Source organism: Rhinatrema bivittatum, chromosome 4, assembly GCF_901001135.1.
Source record: "Rhinatrema bivittatum chromosome 4, aRhiBiv1.1, whole genome shotgun sequence".
NCBI classification, from domain to species: Eukaryota; Metazoa; Chordata; class Amphibia; order Gymnophiona; family Rhinatrematidae; genus Rhinatrema; species Rhinatrema bivittatum.
In genome coordinates, this window is record NC_042618.1 from 132,879,387 (window position 1) to 132,903,867 (window position 24,481).

The 24,481-nt window shown below is 43.1% G+C and overlaps 1 protein-coding gene across 2 annotated transcripts in view; it reads right to left on the reverse strand.

The window, feature by feature from the left end:
* Positions 1-24,481, reverse strand: part of ZFYVE26 (zinc finger FYVE-type containing 26) — a 269,914-nt gene that overhangs the window by 189,737 nt on the left and 55,696 nt on the right. For both annotated transcript variants that reach the window (XM_029598857.1, XM_029598858.1), the window contains exon 11: positions 10,512-10,598. In XM_029598857.1, the coding sequence (XP_029454717.1) occupies positions 10,512-10,598 (87 nt within the window). The remainder of the gene's footprint in view (positions 1-10,511; positions 10,599-24,481) is intronic.

Genomic DNA, 24,481 nt, shown 5'->3' on the forward strand with positions numbered 1-24,481 from the left:
CTTTAGATTCAAGATTTGTTCCAGAGAACTGGAGAAGAGCATATTTTCTGGCACTTCAAAGCGGATTACATTTGGGTACTGTAAATATTTCCCCATTCCCAGAGGGCATAATATCTAATTTTATACCCGAGGAACGGAGGGTATGTGACTTGCCCAAGCTCACAAGGAGCGGCAGTGAAATTTGAGCCCTGGCTTCCCTGGTTCATATCCTGCTGCTCTAACCACTAAACTACTCCTCCACTCCAATTCATAAAAAGTGGACATGAGGCGGCGGCTGGGAAGTACAGGCCAGTTAGACCAACCTCTGTAGTGAGCAAATTAATGGAATGACTGCTAAAACAGAAGATAATGCAGTTTATGGAATCCAATGGATTACAAGATCCAAGGCAGCATGGTTTTTCCAGAGGTAGATCTTGTCAGATAAATCTGATCAATTTCTTTGATCCAACTTTGGTCACCCAATCAAAGGACAACAATGAATGTCATGAAGGTCTTACTGGAATCCAAGTTCAACATGGTTCCACATAGATGATTTATAAGTAAATTGAGCGCCCTTGGCATGGGCCCTAAAGAGAGTGGGTGGCAACAAATTATAGTGGTAAATGGATTTCACTCTGAGGATGGGAGGCATTACTAGCAGAGTGCTTCAGGAATCAGTCTTCGAACAGCTTCTTTTCAGCATTTTTATTAACGACATTGTGGAAGGATTGTTGGAAAACTGTCTTTTTGTTAATGATACCAAAATCTCTAACAGGGTAGACAAGCAGAAAGGTGTAAAAGGCAAGGAGGGATCTAGTGAAGCTCAAGGAATGGTCTAAGATCCAGCAGCTAAGATTTAATGCTAAAAAAATGTAGAGCTATGCATTTAGACTGCAAAAACCCAAGGGTATTGGGGTGAAATTCTTCTAAGCATTAAATAAGAGCAGAATCTGGGGGTGATCATTTATGATAATATTAAGGTGGCCAAACAGATGGATAATGAAATGGCAAACACCAGAAACATGGCAAACACCATGGCTGCATAGGGAAAGAAATGATCAGCAGAAAAAGTGAGGCGATATTGCCCCTATATAGTTCACTGGTTAGACCTCATTTGGAATACTGTCCTCAATTCTGGAGGCCTTACCTTCAAAAAGAATATAAACTGGTTTGGATCAATCCAGAGGGTGGCTATTAAAGTGGTCAATGGTCTTTGTTCTAAAGCATATGGGTACAGAGATATACCCTAGAGAAAGGGTTTCCAAGCACAGAAGACTAACTTCTTTGAATGGAAAGGAGGCTCTAAAACGAGGGGTTATTAGAGGAGGATGAAAGTGGTAGGAGTAATCTAAGGAACTATTTCTTTACAGAGGATAGTGGTTGCACTGCAGTTTCCCAGTGGAGGTGGTGAAGACAAAAATAGTATCTGAATTCAAGAACGCATGGGATAAAATCAGGGATCTCTGAGGAAGCGATGGGAATTGTAAAACTGAATTAGTCAGGCAGATGGGCAGACTAGATAGGCCATATTTTTTTTCTGCCATCATGTTTCTATGTGTCCCAGGGACTAGATTGAGAACAGATTGAGAACCCTTGCTTTAGCCATTCCCTTTAGTTCTTCCAAAATCGAAATATTATTCTCAATTTTCAACTTATGTGCCATCACTGTGTAACAATTTTTTTTTCAGCAACTTCTTCCATCTTAAGTTTAAAAGCAGCCATGCATCTCCCTAGTTTCTCTGTCATTTGCTTCACTGCTTAGGTTTTTCCAGCATCTGCTTCGAGTCAGCCTCCGTTTACAGTGGAAAATGTGTGGGAAGAGCTGGGGAAACTGAAAGTGGACAAAGCCATGGGGCCCGATGAGGTTCATCCCAGGATACTGAGGGAGCTCAGAGACGTGCTGGCGGGAGCGCTGTGTGATCTGTTTAATAGATCCCTAGAAACAGGAGTGGTGCAGAGTGATTGGAGAAGAGTGGTGGGGGTCCCGCTTCACAAGAGTGGGAGCAGAGAGGAGGCTGGTAACTATAGGCCGGTTAGCCTCACCTCGGTGGTGGGAAAAGTGATGGAGATGCTGCTGAAAGAGAGAATAGTGAACTATCTAGAGTCGGGAGAATTGCTGGACCAGAGGCAGCATGGATTCACCAGGGGAAGATCCTGTCAAACAAATCTGATTGACTTTTTCGACTGGGTGACTAGAGAGTTGGATCAAAGAAGAGCGCTCGACGTCATCTACTTGGATTTCAGCAACGCTTTTGATACAGTCCTGCACAGGAGGCTGGTGAATAAAATGAGAAGCTTAGGAGTAAGTGCCGAGGTGGTGGCTTGGATTGCAAACTGGTTGACAGACAGAAGACAATGTGTGATGATAAATGGAACTTACTTTGAAGAGAGAGCAGTGTTAAGCGGAGTGCCGCAAGGATCGGTGTTGGGACCGGTCCTGTTCAATATCTATGTGAGCGACATAGCGGATGGGATAGAAGGTAAGGTTTGTCTGTTTGCGGATGACACTAAGATCTGCAACAGGGGGAGTCACGTGATGTGGTGAACGGGATCGGACGCATCTGATCTCGCTCCGGACGCCAGGCTCCCCTCCGCCTCCATCCACTGGCAACAATCTTCTGCGGTACCCCTTTTCTGCTCAAGACGGACTTAGCCTATGTCGATTACCTCGTTTATGTCCAAAACGCCGTCCCCCATGCCTCCTAAGCTGGCAAAACGTGATAAAGAAAAAGGCAAGGGGCCGGATCCCAAGATGGCGCCCGGAACGGCTGTGCCGATGCAGGAGAGCGAAGCACAGGTAACTGTGCCGCTTTCGCTTACGGTGACTGAAATTAAAGAAGCAGTCTTAGCGGCTTTGGACTGCAAATTGACGGGCATTTCAGACCAGATTGGGGCCCTGAGAGAGGTGATCACGGATTATGCGCCACGACTCAATCAAATCGAGGACCGCACGTCCTCCTTGGAAGACGAAGTCACGGGCCTGCGTGGGCAGGTGGCTACTTTTGATAAAATGCTACAAGAGCAGATTGCTAAGACTGATGACCTTGAGAATAGGGCCCGCAGGTCCAATATTCGATGCCTAGGAATACCGGAAAGCGTAGAGGAACACCTGCTTAGGCCTTCTCTTATAAAATGGCTGCCAGAGGCTTTGGGCCTGCCGGAATTGGAGGGCTGTCTAGAAATCGAGCGGGCCCATCGGATGGGAGCCAAGGGTCAAGACCAGTCACGGCCGCGAGTGGTCATTATGAAAATACTCAATTTCCATCACAAGCAACTACTGATGCAAGCAGCTAGGAAATGTGGTACCGTGCAATTCCAGGGAGCAAACGTTCGGCTTGCACCGGACTACTCGGCGAGGGTGGCTGCAATGAGGAGAGCCTTTGCCCCTGTTTGCGGAAAGTTAATTGACAAGAACTTACGGTTTATCATGCAGTTTCCAGCTAAGCTCCGCGTTAATTATGAAGGCAAATGGCAATCGTATGAAACAGTGGCAGAGGCTACGAAGTTCTTGGACTCCCTGAATTCTAGCCCTTAAGTATTAATACCGCATGGAAGGCTATATAGTTAAAATGGAGGGGGAGGGGGAGCTCTGGAAGGTCCGAGCACTCATGATTGACTCCACTACCAGGCTTATGTGTCTGGACGGGTTACTAGTTGTTGGGGTTATGGGATCGGGGATGGGGGTGGGGGGGAGGGCACTGGTGTTATTGGGATTATGTATGCTTTTGAATTTTCATTTTCCTTTCTTACTGGTATTTCTCTGTGTGATGAACACCTTTGTTGGCTGGACACAGCTCTTTACTAGGGAGGGTGAGTTAGGCTGGGAGCTTGCTCTTCCGTTTTTTATTCATCCTGTGTTATGGCTCACACCATACCTTGGCCGTTATGGGTAGTAAATGCAGGATAATTTCATGGAATGTTAATGGGTTGGGTACCCCTATTAAAAGAAAGAAAGTTTTCCAACATTTAAAGCGTTTAAAGGTGGGTATCGCCTGCTTACAAGAAACACACTTAACTGCCCTTGAAAGTAAGAAACTTTGCAGGGACTGGGTTGCTGCTTGCTATTTCTCGGAAGCTAAGGGGAAGAAGGGAGGCGTCGCGGTACTTATCAATAAGAATATCCCCTTTACACTTATCCAGGAAATTAAGGATCCGGAAGGACGGTTTTTAATAGTTATAGGAACTCTAGCAGGGAACACGGTAACTATTGGCACTATATATGCTCCCAATACTCCGGACCCAGCCTTTGTTACTAAGGTAACTAATATTTTACTAACTAGCTCTCAGGGCGAACTCCTTTTGGTGGGAGACTTTAATAGTGTTTTTCAGGCTGGCGTGGATAAATCTTACATTCCAAAAAGCTTCAAGGACTCCGCGGACTCTGGGGTTCGCCAATTCTGTAAACGTCTGGGGCTGTTAGATGTTTGGCGCCTCTTAAATCCAGAAAATAAAGTTTATACACATATATCTAGGGCGCACTATACCTTGTCAAGAATAGACTACATTTTACTGTCCAAACCCTTGTTGGACAAGGTGGACACAGCAGATATTGAATCTATTGTGATAGCTGATCATGCCCCAGTGTGGGTGGACCTCTGGCTAGCTGCTCCCAGGACAGGACAGAGGACGTGGCGCTTCCCTGGATCTTTACATGCAGATAAGGATTTTCAGTTGTATCTCCGGACAAAGTGGGATGAGTATGCTCAGAATAATGAGCAGCATGTAGTAGACCCCACTCTATACTGGGAAACGAGCAAGGTAGTGTTAAGAGGGGAGGTTATAGCCTATTCTATTGCGCAGAGGAAAAAATTAAACGCACTCATTTTGCAGCTTGATTCCCAGCTCCACACAGCCCAGAGAGTGTTAGCTAACTCTCCGTCCCAGGTGCATAAAGATGCCTATAACGCTTGCCTCACTGCCTTAAATTCCCACCTTCATCTTCGGGCGCAAAAGTCACTTAAAGCCTCTGAAAATTTTTTCTTTCAGTATGGGAATAAATCTAGTAAATTACTAGCACGGATGGTAGCCATAAAACGCCGAAAAACCTTTATTGGGGGCCTAAAAACCCACCTTGGCCATCATGTTACCTCTACTAAAGAGATCTGTACAGTTTTGCGTGATTTTTATGAAAGACTTTACAGTGAGGACAGAGCAGGGGGTTCGGCAGAAGAAGAGGCCTTCTTTCAAGATATAAGATTGCCTCAGGTCCCAGAGGACAAGAGGGATTTTCTTTGCAGACCTATTACTGAAGGGGAGATACGGGGTGTTATTAAAACAGGTAAAAACCATAAGTCCCCAGGTCCGGATGGGTTTACCTTAGAATATTATAAAATTCTGAGTGCTTCGTTGGCGGGGCCTTTAGCAGCCTTTTTCAACCATGCTTGTGATATTAACCAATTTCCCCCTTCGTTTAACAAAGCATTTATTACTGTTTTGCCCAAACCAGGGAAGGATTCCACTTTAGCCTCCTCTTACCGCCCCATATCTTTGTTAAATTGCGACTTAAAATTATATGCAAGGATTTTGGCACAAAGAATGAATTCTGTCTTGCCCTCTATTATTTCACAGTACCAGGCAGGGTTTGTGGGGGGCCGAAATGCAGGGGCCCATGTTATTCGCCTACTCTCTGCCATAGAAACATCGCATTCCCTTGGTCTTGAATCCATGGCGGTAGGGTTTGACTCAGAAAAAGCCTTTGATAGAGTTTCCTGGGATTATATGTTTTCTGTCCTGCGGCGTTTTGGGTTTCCCAATAAGATTATACAGGCCATTTCTATTCTATATCATCAACCAATGTCTCATATTGTAGCTAATGACACTATATCGGAAGCCTTCGGTATTGCACGTGGGGTACGGCAGGGATGCCCGCTATCCCCGATTCTATATATTCTTACCCTTGACCCCCTGTTAAGGAAATTGGCTGAATCCTCTATTATTCAGGGTCTCCATTACAAGAATGGGAATTTCAAAGTAGCGGCCTTTGCTGACGATATGTTGGTTTTTCTTTGTAACCCTGCTGCCTCCTTACCACATGTCCTCCATTTACAGGCTGTGTTTGGGACATTTTCCGGGTTAAAAATCAACGTGGAAAAATCAGAGGCTTTGGATATACTGGGGACTTTGCACTCGACGTGGCCGGGTACCTTCCCCTTGAGGTGGGTGGGCACCTCTCTAAAGTATCTGGGTATCCACATCCCTGCCTTACCTAGTAAGCTTTATGGGTTAAATGTCACCCCTCTGAAGCAGAAATTGCTTACCCATCTCGCGGCGTGGAGGGACTTACCCTTGTCACTATCTGGAAAAATTTTGCTATTAAAGATGATGGAAATCTCAAAATGGTTGTATCTTTTTCATATGTTGCCGCTATGGCTTAGGAAACAGGATGTGCGAGATGTTAACAAAGGACTTCAGCAATATCTATGGAATGGTAAAAAGGCCCGCATTCCCTTAAAGACTCTAATGCAACCCAAAGGACAGGGAGGCCTCAATTGCCCGGATTTGGAGCGCTATAATCAAGCATGTTTATTACGGCATGTAAGGGACTGGATCTGTGGCACGGCTTTTTATTCTCCAATGGACCACTACACAGCTTGGCTCTCTCCACACGCTCCTGGGGCTACTCTACACCTATCGGACTCCTCCCTTCCAAAATTAATAACTACCAGTGTGGTGGTACGGCCCCTGCGTCAAGTGTGGAGGCGGCTGTGTCGGCAATTTAAACTTACTCCGGGAGTGACCACTTGCTTACCCATTCGTGGCTGTCAAACATTCCAGCCCGGAATGTCGCAAATGATCTTCAAGTTGTGGTCAATTAAAGGTTTACAGTGTATGTACCAACTCCTGGAGTCGGAAGCAGATCGCTATCGGCTGTGCAGTTTTCAAGACCTCATGGACCGTTTTTCTGTCCCTCATTCTGATCTGTATGGATACTTACAACTTCGGCATTTTATGGTGGAGGAGCAAAAGGCAAATCCGACCTTTTTTCAGGGCCACAAGGTCCGTGATTTTTTGATTGGTGAGGACGGGAAAAGAATGTCTGCCTCCCAATATTACTCGGCACTGGCGATACTGACTTTAGCACCAACCTTGGAGAGCGTTACTGCAAAATGGAATAAGGTTTTGCCACAGGCTGTCTCCTCGCGGGACCTTCAGGCCTGCTTTACACATATCTCTCGAACTGTGGTGAATGTCACGCTACGGGACCAGACGTACAAGTTTCTACACCAAGCTTTCTACTCTCAATGTCATGCTTATTATATGGGACTTACGTCAGATATACACTGTACTCGATGTGCCGCCTCACACCCTGATTTCTATCATTGTTTTTGGTCATGCCCAACTTTACAGGTTTTCTGGGGGTATTTGCAGTCTTTAGTTCATTCAATGTGGCAACTTGATCTTCCTCTAGACCCTCGACTTTGGCTCCTTGGCATGAGGGAGCTGGCGGACACCGAACTTACTGGCCTCCAACAGGGCTTATTCCAAAAGATTATTCTTATTGCGCGGGCAGCGGTTTTGGCGCAATGGACTCAGCACACGCCTGTTTACATTCCAGTCTGGAAAACTAAATTTCACAACCTCATGCATATGGAACTCTTAACTGCCAAACACAGTTCTAGTGAGAAATACCAAAAAATCCAATTATTATGGAAGGACTATGTGAAACTTCTGCCAGTGGAGGAATCTGGAGTCATATCATGATGTGTATTATTACTTTTGTATTCTGTCCCCTGTTTTTGACTTCTACACGTTACACTAACTTTATTAGTTAAGTATATGGCTCTTCGTAACCTCTGCTGATAATGTTCTGTTTCTTAGCTTATACACCAGTGCTCTGCCCGGGGGAAAAAGGGGGGGGGGGGGAGGCGGGGAGGGTATCTCTGTAGTTTATTATTGTTAAAAAACAACCGGTTTACAGTTTGGTTTCTTTGTGCGATTACCTAACTGGGGTCCTGTGTTTCATAGCTGACTTCCAGATCAGACTCTTGGTTTTGTGTTTCATTGCACTATGGCTCTTCTTGATGTTGTTGTCGCACTCTTAGCACTTTGTGTGTTTTCAGATGCTCTTTTACCTACTGTACTCCAATAAAAATATTTACACAAAAAAAAAAGATCTGCAACAGAGTGGACACGCCGGAAGGAGTGGAGAGAATGAGACGGGATTTAAAGAAGCTAGAAGAGTGGTCGAAAATATGGCAGCTGAGATTCAATGCCAAGAAGTGCAGAGTCATGCATATGGGGTGTGGAAATCCATAAGAACTGTATTCAATGGGGGGTGAAGGGCTGATGTGCACAGAGCAGGAGAGAGACCTTGGGGTGATAGTGTCTAACGATCTGAAGTCGGTGAACAATGTGACAAGGTGATAGCTAAAGCCAGAAGAATGCTGGGCTGCATAGAGAGAAGAATATTGAGTAAGAAAAGGGAAGTGATGATCCCCTTGTACAGGTCCTTGGTGAGGCCTCACCTGGAGTACTGCGCTCAGTTCTGGAGACCGTATCTCCCAAGAGACAGAGACAGGATGGAGGTGGTCCAGAGAAGGGCGACCAAAAAGGTGGATGGTCTTCATCGAATGACTTATGAGGACAGATTGAAGAATCTACATATGTACACCCTGGAGGAAAGGAGGAGCAGAGGTGATATGATACAGACTTTCAGATACTTGAAAAGTTTTAATGATCCAAAGATAACGACAAACCTTTTCTGTTGGAAAAAAATCAGCAGAACGAGGGGTCATGATTTAAAACTCCAGGGAGGAAGACTCAGAACCAATGTCAGGAAGTATTTCTTCACGGAGAGGGTGGTGGATGCCTGGAATGACCTTCTGGAGGAAGTGGTGAAGACCAAAACTGTAAAGGACTTCAAAGGGGTGTGTGATAAACACTGTGGATCCATAAAGTCTAGAGGATGTGAATGAAGAGTGGGTGGCTCACGGGAATGATGGCTACTACCTGGTGATAATACCCTTATTCAATAAACATACACACGGTTAATGCGACTCCAACATTGCTCTAAGCTTCAGCGGCAATGAGGAAATGTGGAAAAAAGGATTTGCATTCACAAAAAAGCGGGCAGTAGCTTGCTTGTTACGGTGGTTACTACCCCAAACCAAATAAGCCTGATACTTCACTTTCAATGCAAAGCCAGCATGGCTCTCTGCTTCAACGGCAGGGGGGGAATGAAGAAAGGTGGATCTATATTCAGGCAACAACCAACAAGGACTGAATTATATAGTCTGGATAAACAGATAAGCATGGGTGTAGCTTGCTTATTGCGGTGGTTAATACCCCTAAACCAGGGATGGGCAATTCCAGTCCTCGAGGGCCGCAAACCGATCAGGTTTTCAGGATATCCCTAATGAATATGCACGAGAGAGATTTGCATGCATTCTGCCTCAGTCATATGTAAATCTTTTTCATGCATATTCATTAAGAATATCCTGAAAACCCAACCGGTTTGCAGCCCTCGAGGACTGGAATTGCCCACCCCTGCCTTAAATTAATTAAGCTATTTCACTTAGATGTAGTTCCAACACTGCTCTCTACATTAATGGCGGGGGTGGAAGGGAAATAGAATAAAAAAGGTTACTAAGAACCAAGAAAAACAGATAAGTATGTGAGAGAAAAAAAAAGTGCGAAAGCTTGCTGGGCAGACTGGATGGGCCATTTGGTCTTCTTCTGCCGTCATTTCTATGTTTCTATGAGGTGGTCCCATGTCTGCCCAAAATACCCACACTACTGGCTTCCCAGTATGTGGCTACTAGTGTGGATTCCCACTCACTCAGCCTCCTTTTCCTCTACCCGTAGCAGCACTGTAAAGTTGGAGGTCATGTTGCCAGATCCTGCAAGACTCTAGTGACCCCAGAAGTTTAAACTTCACATATTTGAACAAATGGGGCTTACTGTAGTCTTGTGGTACCCTTCAGCATCGCAGCCTCCATCTGCACAGTGCTGCTGTAGGTGGAGGAAAAGGCGGCAGAGTCAGAGGGGGATCTACAATAGTGCCAGCAGACCTGGGACCAGCAACATGGGGACTGAAGACAATTGCAGAACTTGGAGGGGCGGGGTTATCATAAAGTGAGTATGCATATATACACAGAGTTTTTTGGGATTTGGGCAGTTAAGTTGGGGTGTGTATTATACATAAAGGTACATTATATTTTATTGTCATGTAAGTGAAGTAAGTGAGGATTCTTTCCTCCTAAAAGAGCTCCCAATTAAGGCTCTGAATTACTGGCTTGCGCGCGTCTGTTAACAGCATTTTGTGGTTTATCTAATTGGGTAAAAAAGTGCGGATCTTATAAAGGTGTCATACATGGAATAAGAGAGGCTTGCCCTTGTGTCTGAGGCAAACAGGAATGGCTTTAGCAACACTCAAATTTTAGTCAAGGGATCGCTTTACCATTGCAGAGCTTTACTCTACTTCATGCCAGACCAAACAGAGAAGTTAAACAGCATGAGCAAGATCATAAATGAAAACTAAATATAGACTAGAGAGAGAGAAAATCCCCAAACAAGCCTACATCAATACTGACCAGTTTTGTTCTTTGGACTTCGCCTCCTAAGGTTTGAGCGTTTGGTTGTTCGAGGGAGTAGTCTCCTGGAGGATGCAAGATTCTTTTCTGAAAGAGTAAGAATTTTATTTTATTCAGCATTTCTTATATTCCACAGCTTTCCAAAATATGTTCAACACAGTGTACACAGTAAATATCCATAAATCACTGATGAGAGTTGCTCTAACAATATCAAATGTCTATAAATAATAACTATTCTCAGTACTCAAGCTTTGCCATTGAAAAGGTATCAGTCAATTAGTAGACAAGATTAAGTTAGATGCCTAGTTTTTCACTGTGTCCCAGAGGCACGGGATCACACAATATCAGTAGCAGAGAGGGGTACTGAACTCAGGTAACAGAACTTACTCACACCTGTAGGCACAAATCTGAGTTAGGCCAAGAGCCATTTTCTTTGAACCAAACTAAAATGAAACAGCAAGCACCTAGGATTTTCCACCACACTCTGGAAGACTCAGAAAATGCAGAGATTATAGAAAAAGTTCACAAAAGTTTATTTGACCAGACCTAAATCTGTTTACCTCTGGCCTTGCCTGAAACAAAGAACACTGATCCTAACTGGATATTGCTCATCTTCAAGCTTCCTAAGACTATGTGGTAATCTAGGCAATGATGAACTCCACTTCTAAAAAAATAAAATAAAAATAGGCAAATCTTCCAATTAAAACCTGTGCTTGGTACTCATCCATATATATGCACTATGCCTGTGCTCTTATAAAGAAAGTAAAATCCAAGGATCAAAGAGAACAATCACCATGAGCAACTGTCATCATCAATAGTCATTAACCCCCAAGGGCCAACACCAACAAAAGCAGATGATTTCTACACAAAAACTGCACCTTTGCTCAAGCTACTATGACCTGCCTACATTTCTGCCCTATGCTCTAAGACAGACACCACCACTGAAATAACTGCACCTGAACAAACCAACTCCTGCTTCCTGGCCAGGGGAGCGAGAGAGAGAGAGAGCGAAAATGCACAGTATATCAATCACTTGTTTATCACAGTGGTGACAAAATATTTGACCCAATTAAGGTCAGAGTTGATTAAAAGTAATCTGGATTTAGTTAGCCTGCAATATTTATGATTTAAATCTGTGCATACTTTTGATTTTTGTGTTAATTTAGAAACTGTGAGAAAGTATCTGTCTTGAATCACTAAAGCAGTTGCAATTTATCTTGTAATACCTAATCAAGTTTAATTAAAAACCCTAAAGAAATTACTGAATTCAGACAAATTAAAGAGGTTTCTTGTTCCAATTTCAATTGATCCTAAATACAAATTATACTCTAAGCAACAGAAGTTGTAGTATTCCCTACAACCCTGAACAACTGATGACAGTAGAAAACACACCGTCACTGTAAATGCAAAGCAATTCCGAGCCAAGAGCAATCCATTGAGCAGCATCAACAGAGTCTTCCCTTACTGCAAAAAAGCAGTGTCAGCAACATCTTTCAAATTACTTTTTTTTTATATTATCCCTTTTTAAAATACATTTCCTCAGATCTCTCTGGGTATATAAAGAGATCATGCAGCTGACTTGGGCTGGAAAAGACATTTCCTCAGACTGACTCACCTGGAGTCCTCATTCACGCATTTTAGTAAGATTACTGATGAGGATTAGCACTTAGAGAAGAATAAGAATAAAAACATAAAACTTAATACCTTGTATTATCTGCCAAATGAGCGATCTAAAAACATATTTTCAATAATACAAAGTCAATTGCCAGGTGAGCAGCTGTGACATCACAGCTACACCCAGCAAACTCAAAGCTATTTATCAACAGCAAAACAGCTGTCTGGATAGGAAAAATACTTTCTAGTACCAACAAAGAGCTTGCATCCAATACCTGAAAATAAACTTTGCTGAGATGTCAGATACTTCACAAGCACCCATACCTCTCCCATGCCAAAATGGAAGAAGCAACCCACAATAACAAAGAAAAGGAGAACTGCATGAGAACAGCATTCACTTGACATTTCAACCAGAACAATTTAAAGGAGAACTGCCACATATCACCTAGATGGTAATAGCCGCATAACTCTACAATCTAACATTGAACTTTCACAGTTTTAGTAGCACTTTAATAAAAATCCAATACAAAAAGGGCCATTTTATCTTATTTCATTATAGTGAAATTAGTTTTTACCTGATAATTTCGTTTCCTGGAGTCCAGTCAGACCAGTCCAGACAAATGGATTATGCTCACCAACCAACAGATGGAGACAGAGACCAACAGGTTCGCTGATATCACCCTTTATATATGCACCCATGCTGACCTCATCCTGCCAGTATTATCTGTAACAAGCTAAGTGTGGACAAGTTTGATTCATAGCAATCAACTACCAGTATACTCCCAGAAAGAACGTGGCAGTTGAAGAAACAGCAAGTTCCATATATCAACATGAAGCCACTCACCTGCATAAAAGCAGAAACTTGAAGATCATAAATATCACTCCAAATTAACATTGAAGTGATACGCAAGTTTGGCAGCACAGGGAGGGTTCTGGACTAGTCAGAGTGGATTCAAGGAAAGGAAATCATCAGGTAAGAACTAATTTCACCTTCCACTTCATCCAGTCAGACCAGTCCAGACCAATGGGATGTACCCAAGCTACTCCTAAATAGGGCGGGATGCTGCCAAAAACGTCATACTCTACACCTCTGAGGTGAATGAGACCTTCCCTCTGCCACTTAAGCGGAATTGCTTAGAAAGGGAATGCAAGAAAAATTAAGCTGCAGCCCTACCAATCCTAAGGAGATATCAAGCTAAGCACTGCCCAAGAAGCAGCTCAAGTCCTTTCTGCATTCCACCACCTACCACAAAGGCAATCAGACCTTCTACAGCAATGGAGACCCAGAGAAATTTCAAAGACCTTTCTCCAAATCTAAGGAATGAAATAGCCTGTTCTCAGCCAAGTCTGTTTGTTAGCTAAGGAAAGGCAAACAAACATCTGAATCAAATGGACTGATCACTTTTGACTGAAATGAAGGAAACGTAAGAACCTCAACTATGTCTTCTATAACCAACAAGGAAAACTATTTTCTGCAAGAAGACCTTGCCAACAAACTCCTTGGGCTAAACAAAAACCATTAGAACCACAGCTGCCAAGAAAAGTCTCTTTTACCCCACTAAGGACAAAATCCTGCTTCAGGCCCCAAGATAAAATAGTAAGCCATAGGTGGAGGCCTAATACACTAGATCCTCCTCCCAAACAAACGACACCTCTGGAGGAGAGACAAAAGACTATTCAATATACAACCTCCACAGTATATCAGAGCTGCCCCCTATATTCTCTAAGAACAAAGATTCAAAACCTGAAAAGACCCTCCACCAAGGATCCTGAATCACTGGCACCAGAGCATTCTTAGAAGTACCTGCTTACTGGTACTCTAATCCTCCAATAATGCACCAATGCACATATATGCTAATAAAGTAGAAGGTTTCTAGCCATTCGAAGAGTAGCCACCACAACTAGAAAACAGCTTTTCCCTAAAATCGTATTCTCTCAAGGACTTAAGCCAAAAGCAAATCGGATCTTTGAACAGCACCAGATCCTTTGACAAAACCCTGCAGGAGGGAAGTCTTAAGGGTCTCCCACATAACAAACTTATATGATCCGGTTAACAAGGATACTACAGTTCAATGTAATGCATCCTTTTGCAACGGTTATTGTTAGAATGTAAACAGAGGTGATTTGTAACTTGTTACATGAATATCGGTATATAAAAGTGCCAAATAAATAAATAAATAAATAAATACAGTCAGTGTGGATGTAACCGAATACCAGACCCTGTCATAGTTCTTGAAGGAAGGTGTACAGGACTGTCCATCAGCCAGATCGGAACGAGAGGATCACCACTGGTTGAGAGTATGTTCAGCCGGAAGAGAACAATTTTTTTTTTTTTTTTTTAAAGATGGATGCTATAAGATCCATTATTGGAACTCACCATCTGGCCATAACTCAAACAAAGGTTTTTTTAAGATAAACAGTTCTACAGGCCCAACCATATTGCATCCGAGACCAAACACTTGAAAATCATCTGCTATGTGTGACACCAGCTAAACCTTTTAATTGCTTTCCACTCAAGCAAGCAGTAATCCACATGCAAGGACCTCCAAGAACTCTAGGACTCTCCTGATATAGGTATATACATACTACCACTGAGGCTTTGTTGGGCAATAGCCCAGACTGGCCCAAGCATAAAGGCACAAATTCCCAATGATCTATCAAATCATTCTGGCTCCTAACCAATGGATAGACTGTGGAGAAGCCTGGTGAAGTAGATGGCAAAAACTCTGGGGAAATGTCCGGCTAAGAGAGATTGGACTGTTGGGCCTTCGCTCTGGACTGCTTTGGTCACGTATAGGTGAAGAGGCACCTCTCTGAGGGGAAGCCTCATGCAGAGTATAAATGAGGCTGGTCAACGCCTTGATCTTCCACTGAGATGAAGAACTGAGATATTTAAGAAACTGCCTGTGAGATGAGATCTCTCTGCCCCTGACAAGGCATCGATCCTGTAGAAGGGGGCAAGGCCATTAGCAGAATGTCCAAGTCTGGGCCCCTGAGACAAAGTAGAGTGTCCTGGCCAAGACTTTCTGCCTCTTGTGGAGGGGTTCCTGGAGTTGAGGCAAAGAATGTTTCCTCCTAGACACAGATGAAATGTCTGAGAACACTCTCTCCGAGGACTGAGAGGAGACTGATGGTGACTCAGATACCCATTCCATATCGGAAAATCCCAGCCTGATCAATTCATCAGGGGTAAAGACCACCCGCGGGTCTATTCTTTTAGTGGATTTCTTTGAGGAGGAGGTCGACTGATGCTGGCAACTCCTCGATGTCTTTTGTACCGAGTGCGTCAGCATCCTCTTCCCTTGCTTCAGTTTTGCATCGAGGCTAGAACATGCTTCGAGCTGGCCGACGCAGGGTGATGGCGGGTTGACGCGTCAGGCTCAGACTCCTCAAGTGGAGGATTTGGCTTCGAGGAGTGCATTGATGGAACATCCTGTGCGTGGTGCTCTGGCCTATGCATCGCATCAGCCAGGGCCAGCGACTGAGTTGAAGCCTTGACACTTATGCCCTCAACTTTGCCATAAGTGGCAGCGCATCACTTGATGCTCCAGGCACTTTGGAGTCGTGGGGGCGTTGAGGCACGGAGGCCTGTGTAAGCCGCTTGTCCAGTGGTCCTAATGAGGTGGTCCTCTTCGATTTCTTGGGGCAATCGTGACACAGCCCCAAGGAAGAATGGGCAGATAGGCGCTCGGTACTGGGGGCATAGGACCCAGATTCCTCCTCTCAAAGCCAGGCTATTTTTGCAGCCCGCTGACGCTGGGCCCGGGGGGACATGCGGCTGCAGTCCCTTCAGGAGGCCTGATCATGGTCTGGGCCCAGGCAAAGATAACTGTAATTATGTCCACAAGTGACAGACATAATTTTTCCGTACTGGCAGAATTTAAAGCCAGGCAGTCTGGGAGGCATCTTTAAGTCGCAATGAAACAATCGCCGTAGAAACAAAAAGGTGATCTCTGAGGAGATGCGAAGCTCTGTGTGCGGCCTGCAACGCAGAAAAAAATAGACTGAGGAGAAAATGGAGCCACATGGGAAAGGACACGCAGTCGCACACAGAGCAAAGTTCTGTCATTTTTGGAAGCTCTACCACGGCTGCCCTGGAGGGACGTCCCAGACAGTATGGCTAATTCAGCCTGCTTATCTGCGGGAAAACATTTTTCTATAATCCTCAGAATAGTTATTCCAGACTTGATTACTTTTTATTAACAAGCAGTTTTTTCACTAGGCTCAAGGCCTCAATTGAAGCTACTGCCATTTCAGATCATGCACCTATATCACTTCAATTGGAAGTGGGCCCAGCAGCGCCTAAAGCTTTTAACTGGCAGATGGTGAAATTTATATATGCCTGATAATTTCCTTTCCTTTAGTCCTAGCAGACCATTCCACACCAGCGGGATTCCTGTTTGCCAATAGGTGGAGGAAGAGAACTTCTTCCACTTTTTTTTTCTGCTTATGTCACTTTATATCATCCTGGGATAGCTGGGAGGTCTCTCAGTAGCCTCTTGCCCTAGCCTATTAGGTTGATGCTCTGTATTGGGGAGGGGGGGTTACGCCCCTTTTTTTCAGGAGGGTATTTGGACTGGTCTGCTAGGACTAAAGGAAAGGAAATTATCTGGTAAGATTAGATTTCACCTTCCTTTTTTTTTTGTAATGTAAAGTTTATTGAACAGTTTTAACAACAAATATAAGCACATCATACGTGTATACAGTCAATGTAAACAGGTAAATAAATAAGCACATGTCATATAGATTATGCTGTCCCCAAAAGCATTGTAACATGTGATACTTGTGTGTAATCCGCAATCTTGAGATTGTAACGGCCTATATGACTCTTGTAAGAAATCTAAATACATCTGATCAACATGAATAATGTATATAAGCAACAGAATCAATTAAACACATTGTCATACTGCAAATAAGCGTAATTGGTTTATGTATCGATAACATGGCTATCTGACTGCATGCTATCCCTCCATGTAAGATATGGCTGCCAGATCCGTTGAAAATTAGGGAAATGCTGCTGCTTTTGGGCTATCTTGTACATGGAGCTCATAACATCAAGTTTCTGACACAAATCTTCCTTGGTGGGGACTCTGAGCTGTCGCCAAGAGGCGGCCAAAATACAGCGAGTCCCTATACAATATTGATTAATCAACAAGCTCTCAGAAGTGGAACCATCAACAGGTACATTGGTTAATCCCTGAGTCAGAGACAGTACCACCTTCTTGTGTAGTGTGCAAAAGATAATATCCATAGTATCCTGCCACAGTCTCTGTACATGTACACACTCCCACCATAAATGGAGGAATGTTCCTATCTGTCCACACCCCTTTCAACAACAGACATCTTCGCGGAGGCCTGCCCTAGGCATTCTGTATGAGGTAAGATGCCAACGAAACAGTACTTTATAGCCATTTTCAGTAAGTGAAATAGAAATAGAACTGCGTTTGGTGCTGGTGAATATCTGATCCCAATCCTCATCTGTGAATTCTTGACCCAGCTCCACCTCCCATTTATGAGTATAGGCAGGTCTCCCTGTTAGGGACCCTTGTAGTAATATATATATCTTAGATAATCCTCCTTTAATACGGTCAGCTAAATCACACCAACCTTCAAATTGTGATTTGCCCTTCCCGAGATCATTTTGAATGAGTTCCTGCGCCACAAAGTGGCGGAGTTGGAGATAATAATAAAAAGCTAAGGATGGGATCAAATATGTCTCCTGAAGTTGTGGAAAAGAAAACATAGCGACATTACTACATATCTGGCCCAAGGTATGTATGCCACTCGCCTTCCATATCTTGGAATAAGAAGAATTCTAGCCCAGTAAAAATCTATTGTTGTAGAATAAATGGGTATTAAAGAAATATTGCCTGTTCCCTACAAGGAGATGTTTCCACTTGTCCCAGCTCTGGAGAGTATAATAATAATAATTTGAATAATTTTATATCATCCGCAAATTTGATAACCTCACTCATCGTATTCCTTTCCTGATCATTTATATATATATTGAAAAGCACCGGTCCAAGTACAGATCCCTGAGGCACTCCACTGTTTACCCTTTTCCACTGAGAAAATTGACCATTTCATCCTACTCTCTGTTTCCTGTCTTTTAACCAGTTTGTAACCCACGAAAGGACATCGCCTCCTATCCTATGACTTTTTAGTTTTCTTAGAAGCCTCTCATGAGGGACTTTGTCAAACGCCTTCCGAAAATCCAAATACACTACATCTACCGGTTCACTTTTATACACATGTTTATTAACCCCTTCAAAAAAATGAAGCAGATTTGTGAGGCAAGACTTCCCTTGGGTAAATTCATGTTGACTGTGTTCCATTCAACCATATCTTTCTATATATGTTCTATGATTTTGATCTTGAGAATAGTTTCCACTATTTTTCCCGGCACTGAAGTCAGGCTCACTGGTCTATAGTTACCCGGATTGCCCCTGGAGCCTTTTTTAAATATTGGGGTTACATTACCCACCCTCTAGTCTTCAGGATTTTAATGATAGGTTACAAATTTTAACTAATAGATCAGGGAGCTTGAATTGCCCAGTCTGAGGCATTACAATATTGCCTGTCAATTATGGTTTCTGGAGGAATGGTGTTTTGACAGATATAAACTCTCTCGATAATATGGTGGAAGGTACTAGCATGCCATGGTCTCCACTGTATCTTTTGCATGTTAATGACGCCATAGTTAACACAAGACAATATTCTTATATAGCCAGTTGTCCAGGCATGGAGATGGACCAGAAGGAAATAGCAAATATCCACAAAAATTTCTCTTGCTTTTGCTGTTTTGTGGAAACATTTTTCCCACTGGGACAGGAATATGCATACATCTTTCAAGGCTGGCAGTCTGTGGGCCTTCGTAATCTATTCCATATGCTTGATAGAGAAGTCAATGTGTTGTGATTTTGAGACTCTACAAATGCAATTTGGCTTGCTCAATGCAGTTTTTTTTTGCTTTCTTGTAGGCCAGACACTATTTGCATTCTCTTCAATGGTCTCATGAGTTGGTAAAGAAAATTTCATTTGTTATGGAGGTACAAGACTTGAGTGAAGGTCGAAATTCCATCTCTTCATGGTATAACGTTTGCAAGTAGCACTTTACTCCAGGAGGTACTCATGACCAAAGTAGTGGACATAGTTGAGTGTTGCTACAAGAGGTTCAGAATCTGTGATTAAGAGATATCTGCAACTTCTACAGTTACAACATAGATGTGAACATGCAGGAAATGAAATACAAAATATTATATCATGCTTATATAGATGATGTTCTCAGGTGTAATATGAAAATTGCTACAATCCCATTATGTATTCTGTGCCAGCTAGCTAGGGGTACCTTACTTCATAAATTTCTAACATGTCCAGAGCAGATCTCTTTTTGGGATGGCATACTGCTTTCTGTGGGTAATTGTGTTGGGGGTTCAATTCCCAAATTGGGAAACATACTAATCTTAGGAGATGTGGTGGAGATTTTTGACCTTAAAAAAGTAAAGGATCTCTTTACATATTTGGCACTACAGTTGGCATGTAAATGTATATAACATATGTAGATTGATGCTTCACCCCCACCTATAACATAGTGGCAATCAAAAATGCTTGGACTGATGCTGCTTGAGAGAATCAATATTCTATATCATAGAAGGAAAGCCACAGAAAAATATAGTGCAGCTTGGACAAATTTTCATGGGTTTTATTTATTTTATTTTATTTAAAAACTTTTCTATACCGTCGTATAGTAGAGCACCATCACAACGGTTTACAGTTGTCATCCTTAAAGGAAAAGAAGAAGTTATCATTGCTGGGCTATACTACACAGTGGGGCGATTCATCTGTCACCTCTCCTTCTTTGTAAGCTAGGAAGCTTCAGTACCCCAAATAGTATGTTTTCTAATTTGAGATGGTTTGATTGGGTGAATGGGCAAACCAGGAGGTTGGAGGAATACTCTAAAAGGTTTTGGCAGACAGTGAGTCCACTTGAGATTGATGTATGGATGAGTTCCCTAAGATCAGCGTGGATTGTACAAGTAAATATGTAAGTGGAAAGGTGAATACAATGGATGGGAGAATGATTGCAGAGGTTGAACATGTAAGACTGGCTTGACTGGGGTGGGGGGGGGGGGGAAGAGGAGGGGTAGGGTGTTAGAATTTGATAGGCATAGACTCTGGAAAAAGGCAATAGTGAACTGTGATGTGTCAATTTTGACGGTTATGTCACAATCAGATGAGTTCTCGGGCTCTATGCTGTTTTATAATTTCTCTTGCTCTAAGGTTGTGGAATCACAGTATAGTGTCTAAGGTGGATCCTAAGTGAGTCACAATCATTCATGTATACAAGTTTTTGGATGATAATTTTATACATTGTGGATTGTATCATGTTTGCTGTTGAGTAAAAAGAATTTTCAAAAAAACAAAAAACAAACCACACACAACTTTCCTTATCAGCATGTGAAGATAGCCCTCCAGCAAACTTAAGAATAGAATTCTACTTATCTCAGAGTGCACCAGGGCAGTCTCAAACTGGATTTCACCTAGCTAGAGGCTAGAATCTTCTTTTCTGACTCACTGAAAGGCTGCATTCAAAGTCACTGAATCTGAAGTTTGAGTTCTGAATTGAGAGACTAGCAGATGCTCCTAACCTGCTCCACACCTAGAATAGGAAAGGAGAATTCTTCCATCATGGGATCACAAGAAAAAGAATAAATGTCCCAGACATGTTTGCCCCCTTGGGACCATTACTACTGCTTCTAATCCAAGAAGCTGTCTCAGCAATACTTCTACAGTGTCTCTCTTCCCGGTAAGTGATATGGAAAAACAGGACTTTAACAAAATGTTTGGGAAACGCTAGGGCATATCCTCTTCATAAAATCTCAAAGACCCACTGAACTTTGACAATACAGGCCCATTTCCAAAAGCATGTGACAGATTGTCACCAATCTCAGGAGCCAAAAATAGGACTCCCAAACATCTATTTGGTGTCTCGAGAGGATCCCAGTCCTGCTCTGCCACGGTCAAGGGACCTTTCAGGAAAGAGCAAAGACTCACTGAAGCTCAGGCACCCATTGACCAGCTCAGTGCTCCAAAAGATCTGCAGAAACCTTGTCCGCCTTCCTTTTCTTTTTTGATCAGATCCAAAACTCTACTCTGAAAACATCAGATATGCATCTCTCTGGATTTCTTTTTTTTTTGCCTTAAAACTGCAAAGGAAGATGATGGGGGAGGAGGGTGAAAGTGTAAACTGGAGTTTCCAGTTATCAGCACTTACTGACAGCACACTCCCCCCCCCCCCCCCCCCCCGTGTACCAGACACTGCTCAACTCAAAAAGGGAGTAAAAAAAAAAATTGTTCACCTCAGGAACAGCTGTTCTCTTCCCCTAGAGCTATGACAAGTGGAAGAGGGAGGACTGGCCTTTCACCGCAGGAGCTGCCTTTGCCAAAATTTTTCTTTTTCATCTAGCCTAACTAGCCCTCAAGCTCACAGCATGGGATACTTGCCCACTACCTGCTGGAGACAGAATACAGATAATACAGATGAATATAAGGGGTAACATTAGCAAACCTGATCTCAGTCTCCATCTGCTGGTCGGTGAGCATAACCCATTCATCTGGAATAGTCTGACTGGATATAGAGGAAGGGGGTAATTTTCAAAGCCATTTATGCACATAATGTCTCTACTAAAACAGCTGAGGACTCTGCATGTAAGCGTACGTGTATAACCCTGTTATATATGTACTTTTACAAGAACTGCAGAGAGGTGATCTGGGGACAGCAGCAGATTCTAAACTTACGTGCATTTTTATTTTAAAAAGTACACACAAGTGTGCATGCCCAAGTTATAGCTCTGAAGAGAAGGTGTAACTATACATATGAGCGAATACACACATGTACTCAGCCAAGTATTCGAGGATTTTCAAAACAAACTTATGTAAGTTGTTCTACACACAAACTTTATCACTATTGTGAGTTGTTTGAAAATTACCCTAAGTTTACTGAAGTAGCAGAATTGTATTTTTCTCTCTTACATACGCTTCTGTTTTAGTGGTTTTATACTGGTGAGAACAATGTAGCACGTCAACATTTTTCAACAAAAACTACTTTCTTAATGTTACCTGGCATATACATTGTTCCATAACTTAAAGACTGGAATATAAATTCACTTAAAATACAAGGATTGCCATGGCTTTCTACAGTCCATGGAGCAGAGCAGTTCTGCTCTAAGAGGACATTCTTTAATTGGGACAGACTGTGAACTCTTACTCACCACAGCAATATCATACAGATTAAACGATTTACGTGGTGACAGTCTAAATTGAAATCACTGTAATTTAGCCGGTTCTGAGGTAGCCAATTCCTAATCTTGCGTTATGTATTACTCATACTAAATGTGTCTATTAAGCAGGACGTCTTTTACTGACATACGTCAGTGATGTTCGCTGAGCCCTGGGGGATGGAATATGTATAGGTGCTGGTTCCGACCTGGCTAACTCAGAACCAAGTTAACTTACAAATGTGCAGGGCCAGGAGGAAGTGATGTCATCGATGGGGAGGAAGTGACATCCTCGATGGTGGCAGCAGCTTGATCGTGGGTCTCCTCAAACTCCCGGCGAATCTATCCACATCAAACCTTCCAAAATACCATCATCCACTCTACTTTTGCTGAATAAGATACTATAAATCGTGAGCACGGCTGCAAGACGCTAAACAGTCGACTTTCGCCATTTTCGTACCGGAAAAGCAAGGCAACAGATGAGGAGGAAGGCCGCAAGGACAGGCCTGGGGAGGATGAAGTAGGCCCAAACCTTGTGGAGACTATACTTTCCACCTCCACTGAGCTACCAACTAGAGAGGAGTTTAGGGATTGGTTTTGTGAGCTGCAAAAAGATATCAAAACCAATAAACAAGAACTGTTGCAGAGCATGGCCGAGATAAAATAATACATTTCCTCCTTGGGACATCGCGTGGATGAGAGCTTGATACGCGTTTAGATTGCCAAGAGAAAGCGAACAAGAGCCTGCAAGAAATCTGTACTACCTTACAGGATGACAACTGATCCCTAGAAGAAAAACTGGCGAATTTGGAGAATAGATCCAGACGAAATAATTTGTGGTTTTCAGGGCTACAAGAGATGCCCAAGAACACTGACTGTACAGATAAGGTAAAGAGGCTCTGTCGCTTTATTCTTGGTACCAACTCCACAGAGACAATGGCTGATACAATGGAAATCAAAATTGACAGGGTGCACCGCTCACTGGGGCTGCCCGCTAACAACCGACAGAGATGTAGTGGTGTGCTTTCGTGACTACATAATTAAAGAGAAGATTGCAAATGCAGCCAGACAGCAGCAAATATCGACATGGAAAAATCAAAAGCTCTCCGTTTATGCTGATCTATCCTGGGCGACCCTGCAGAGTCGTTTTGAATTGAAGGAAGTTACTGCGTACCTTCATAAAGAAAATATCAAGAGTAGGTGGCTACACCCCTTCAGACTTTCATTCACCTGTGATGGGGCCTCCACAAAAATTCGCAATATGTCTGAAGCAATTGTCATCTTGAAACCCCGAGGCTTCAAAACAGCCGTGCAGCCCTTGCCTGCGGACAAACGCAAGTTTCCTAGAAGTACGCTCCCGGCCTGGCAACACGTCAGCAAGAGGAACAGCCGACTTCGCAGGCAAAATGGAGACCTAGTTCTACCTGACGACTCAGCTGTCTGTCCTACTCAACATGGCTAGTTTGTGTCCTTAAGATCTACACGACTGGGCAAGCTCATTATTTCTATGTAGTGCAGCATGCACAATTGCAAGTACTTCAGTGATGAAGGACGCACTTGGGATACATATCGTAAACCAAGGGCTTTGAATTCTTCATTACTGGCTGCTGAATCGCTGTATCTTGTGTACCCAAAGCTGGGCGGACTGGTACAAATGTGCAGGGCCACAGAGAACTGTCCCTCACATCTGGGTTAGCAGTTAGTCCCCACACAATTGCTTTCTACTGGCAGAAAGACACATACAAATAAGGTTATAGTTTAAACAGACCTCCGATACAATTTTCATTTGATATGCAGAAAATAGCTACCTGGCAGTTGCTCTTTTTTTTGGGGGGGGGGGGGGGGGGGGGGGGGGTGTTTATCTTCCCTTGCCAGCAACACAGCATAATAATAAATTCAGCAGACTGACACAGAAAGAGAAGACAGACAGAAGACCAGAGAGGGATACTGCAGCCCTGCACCCTTTTGCAGATATTATGTAAGGGATGTGTTACTTTTCATTATTATTATTCCTACTATATAACATTTCTCGTTGTATTATTATTGTACCTGAGCACATATAATAAATATTAATTCTCC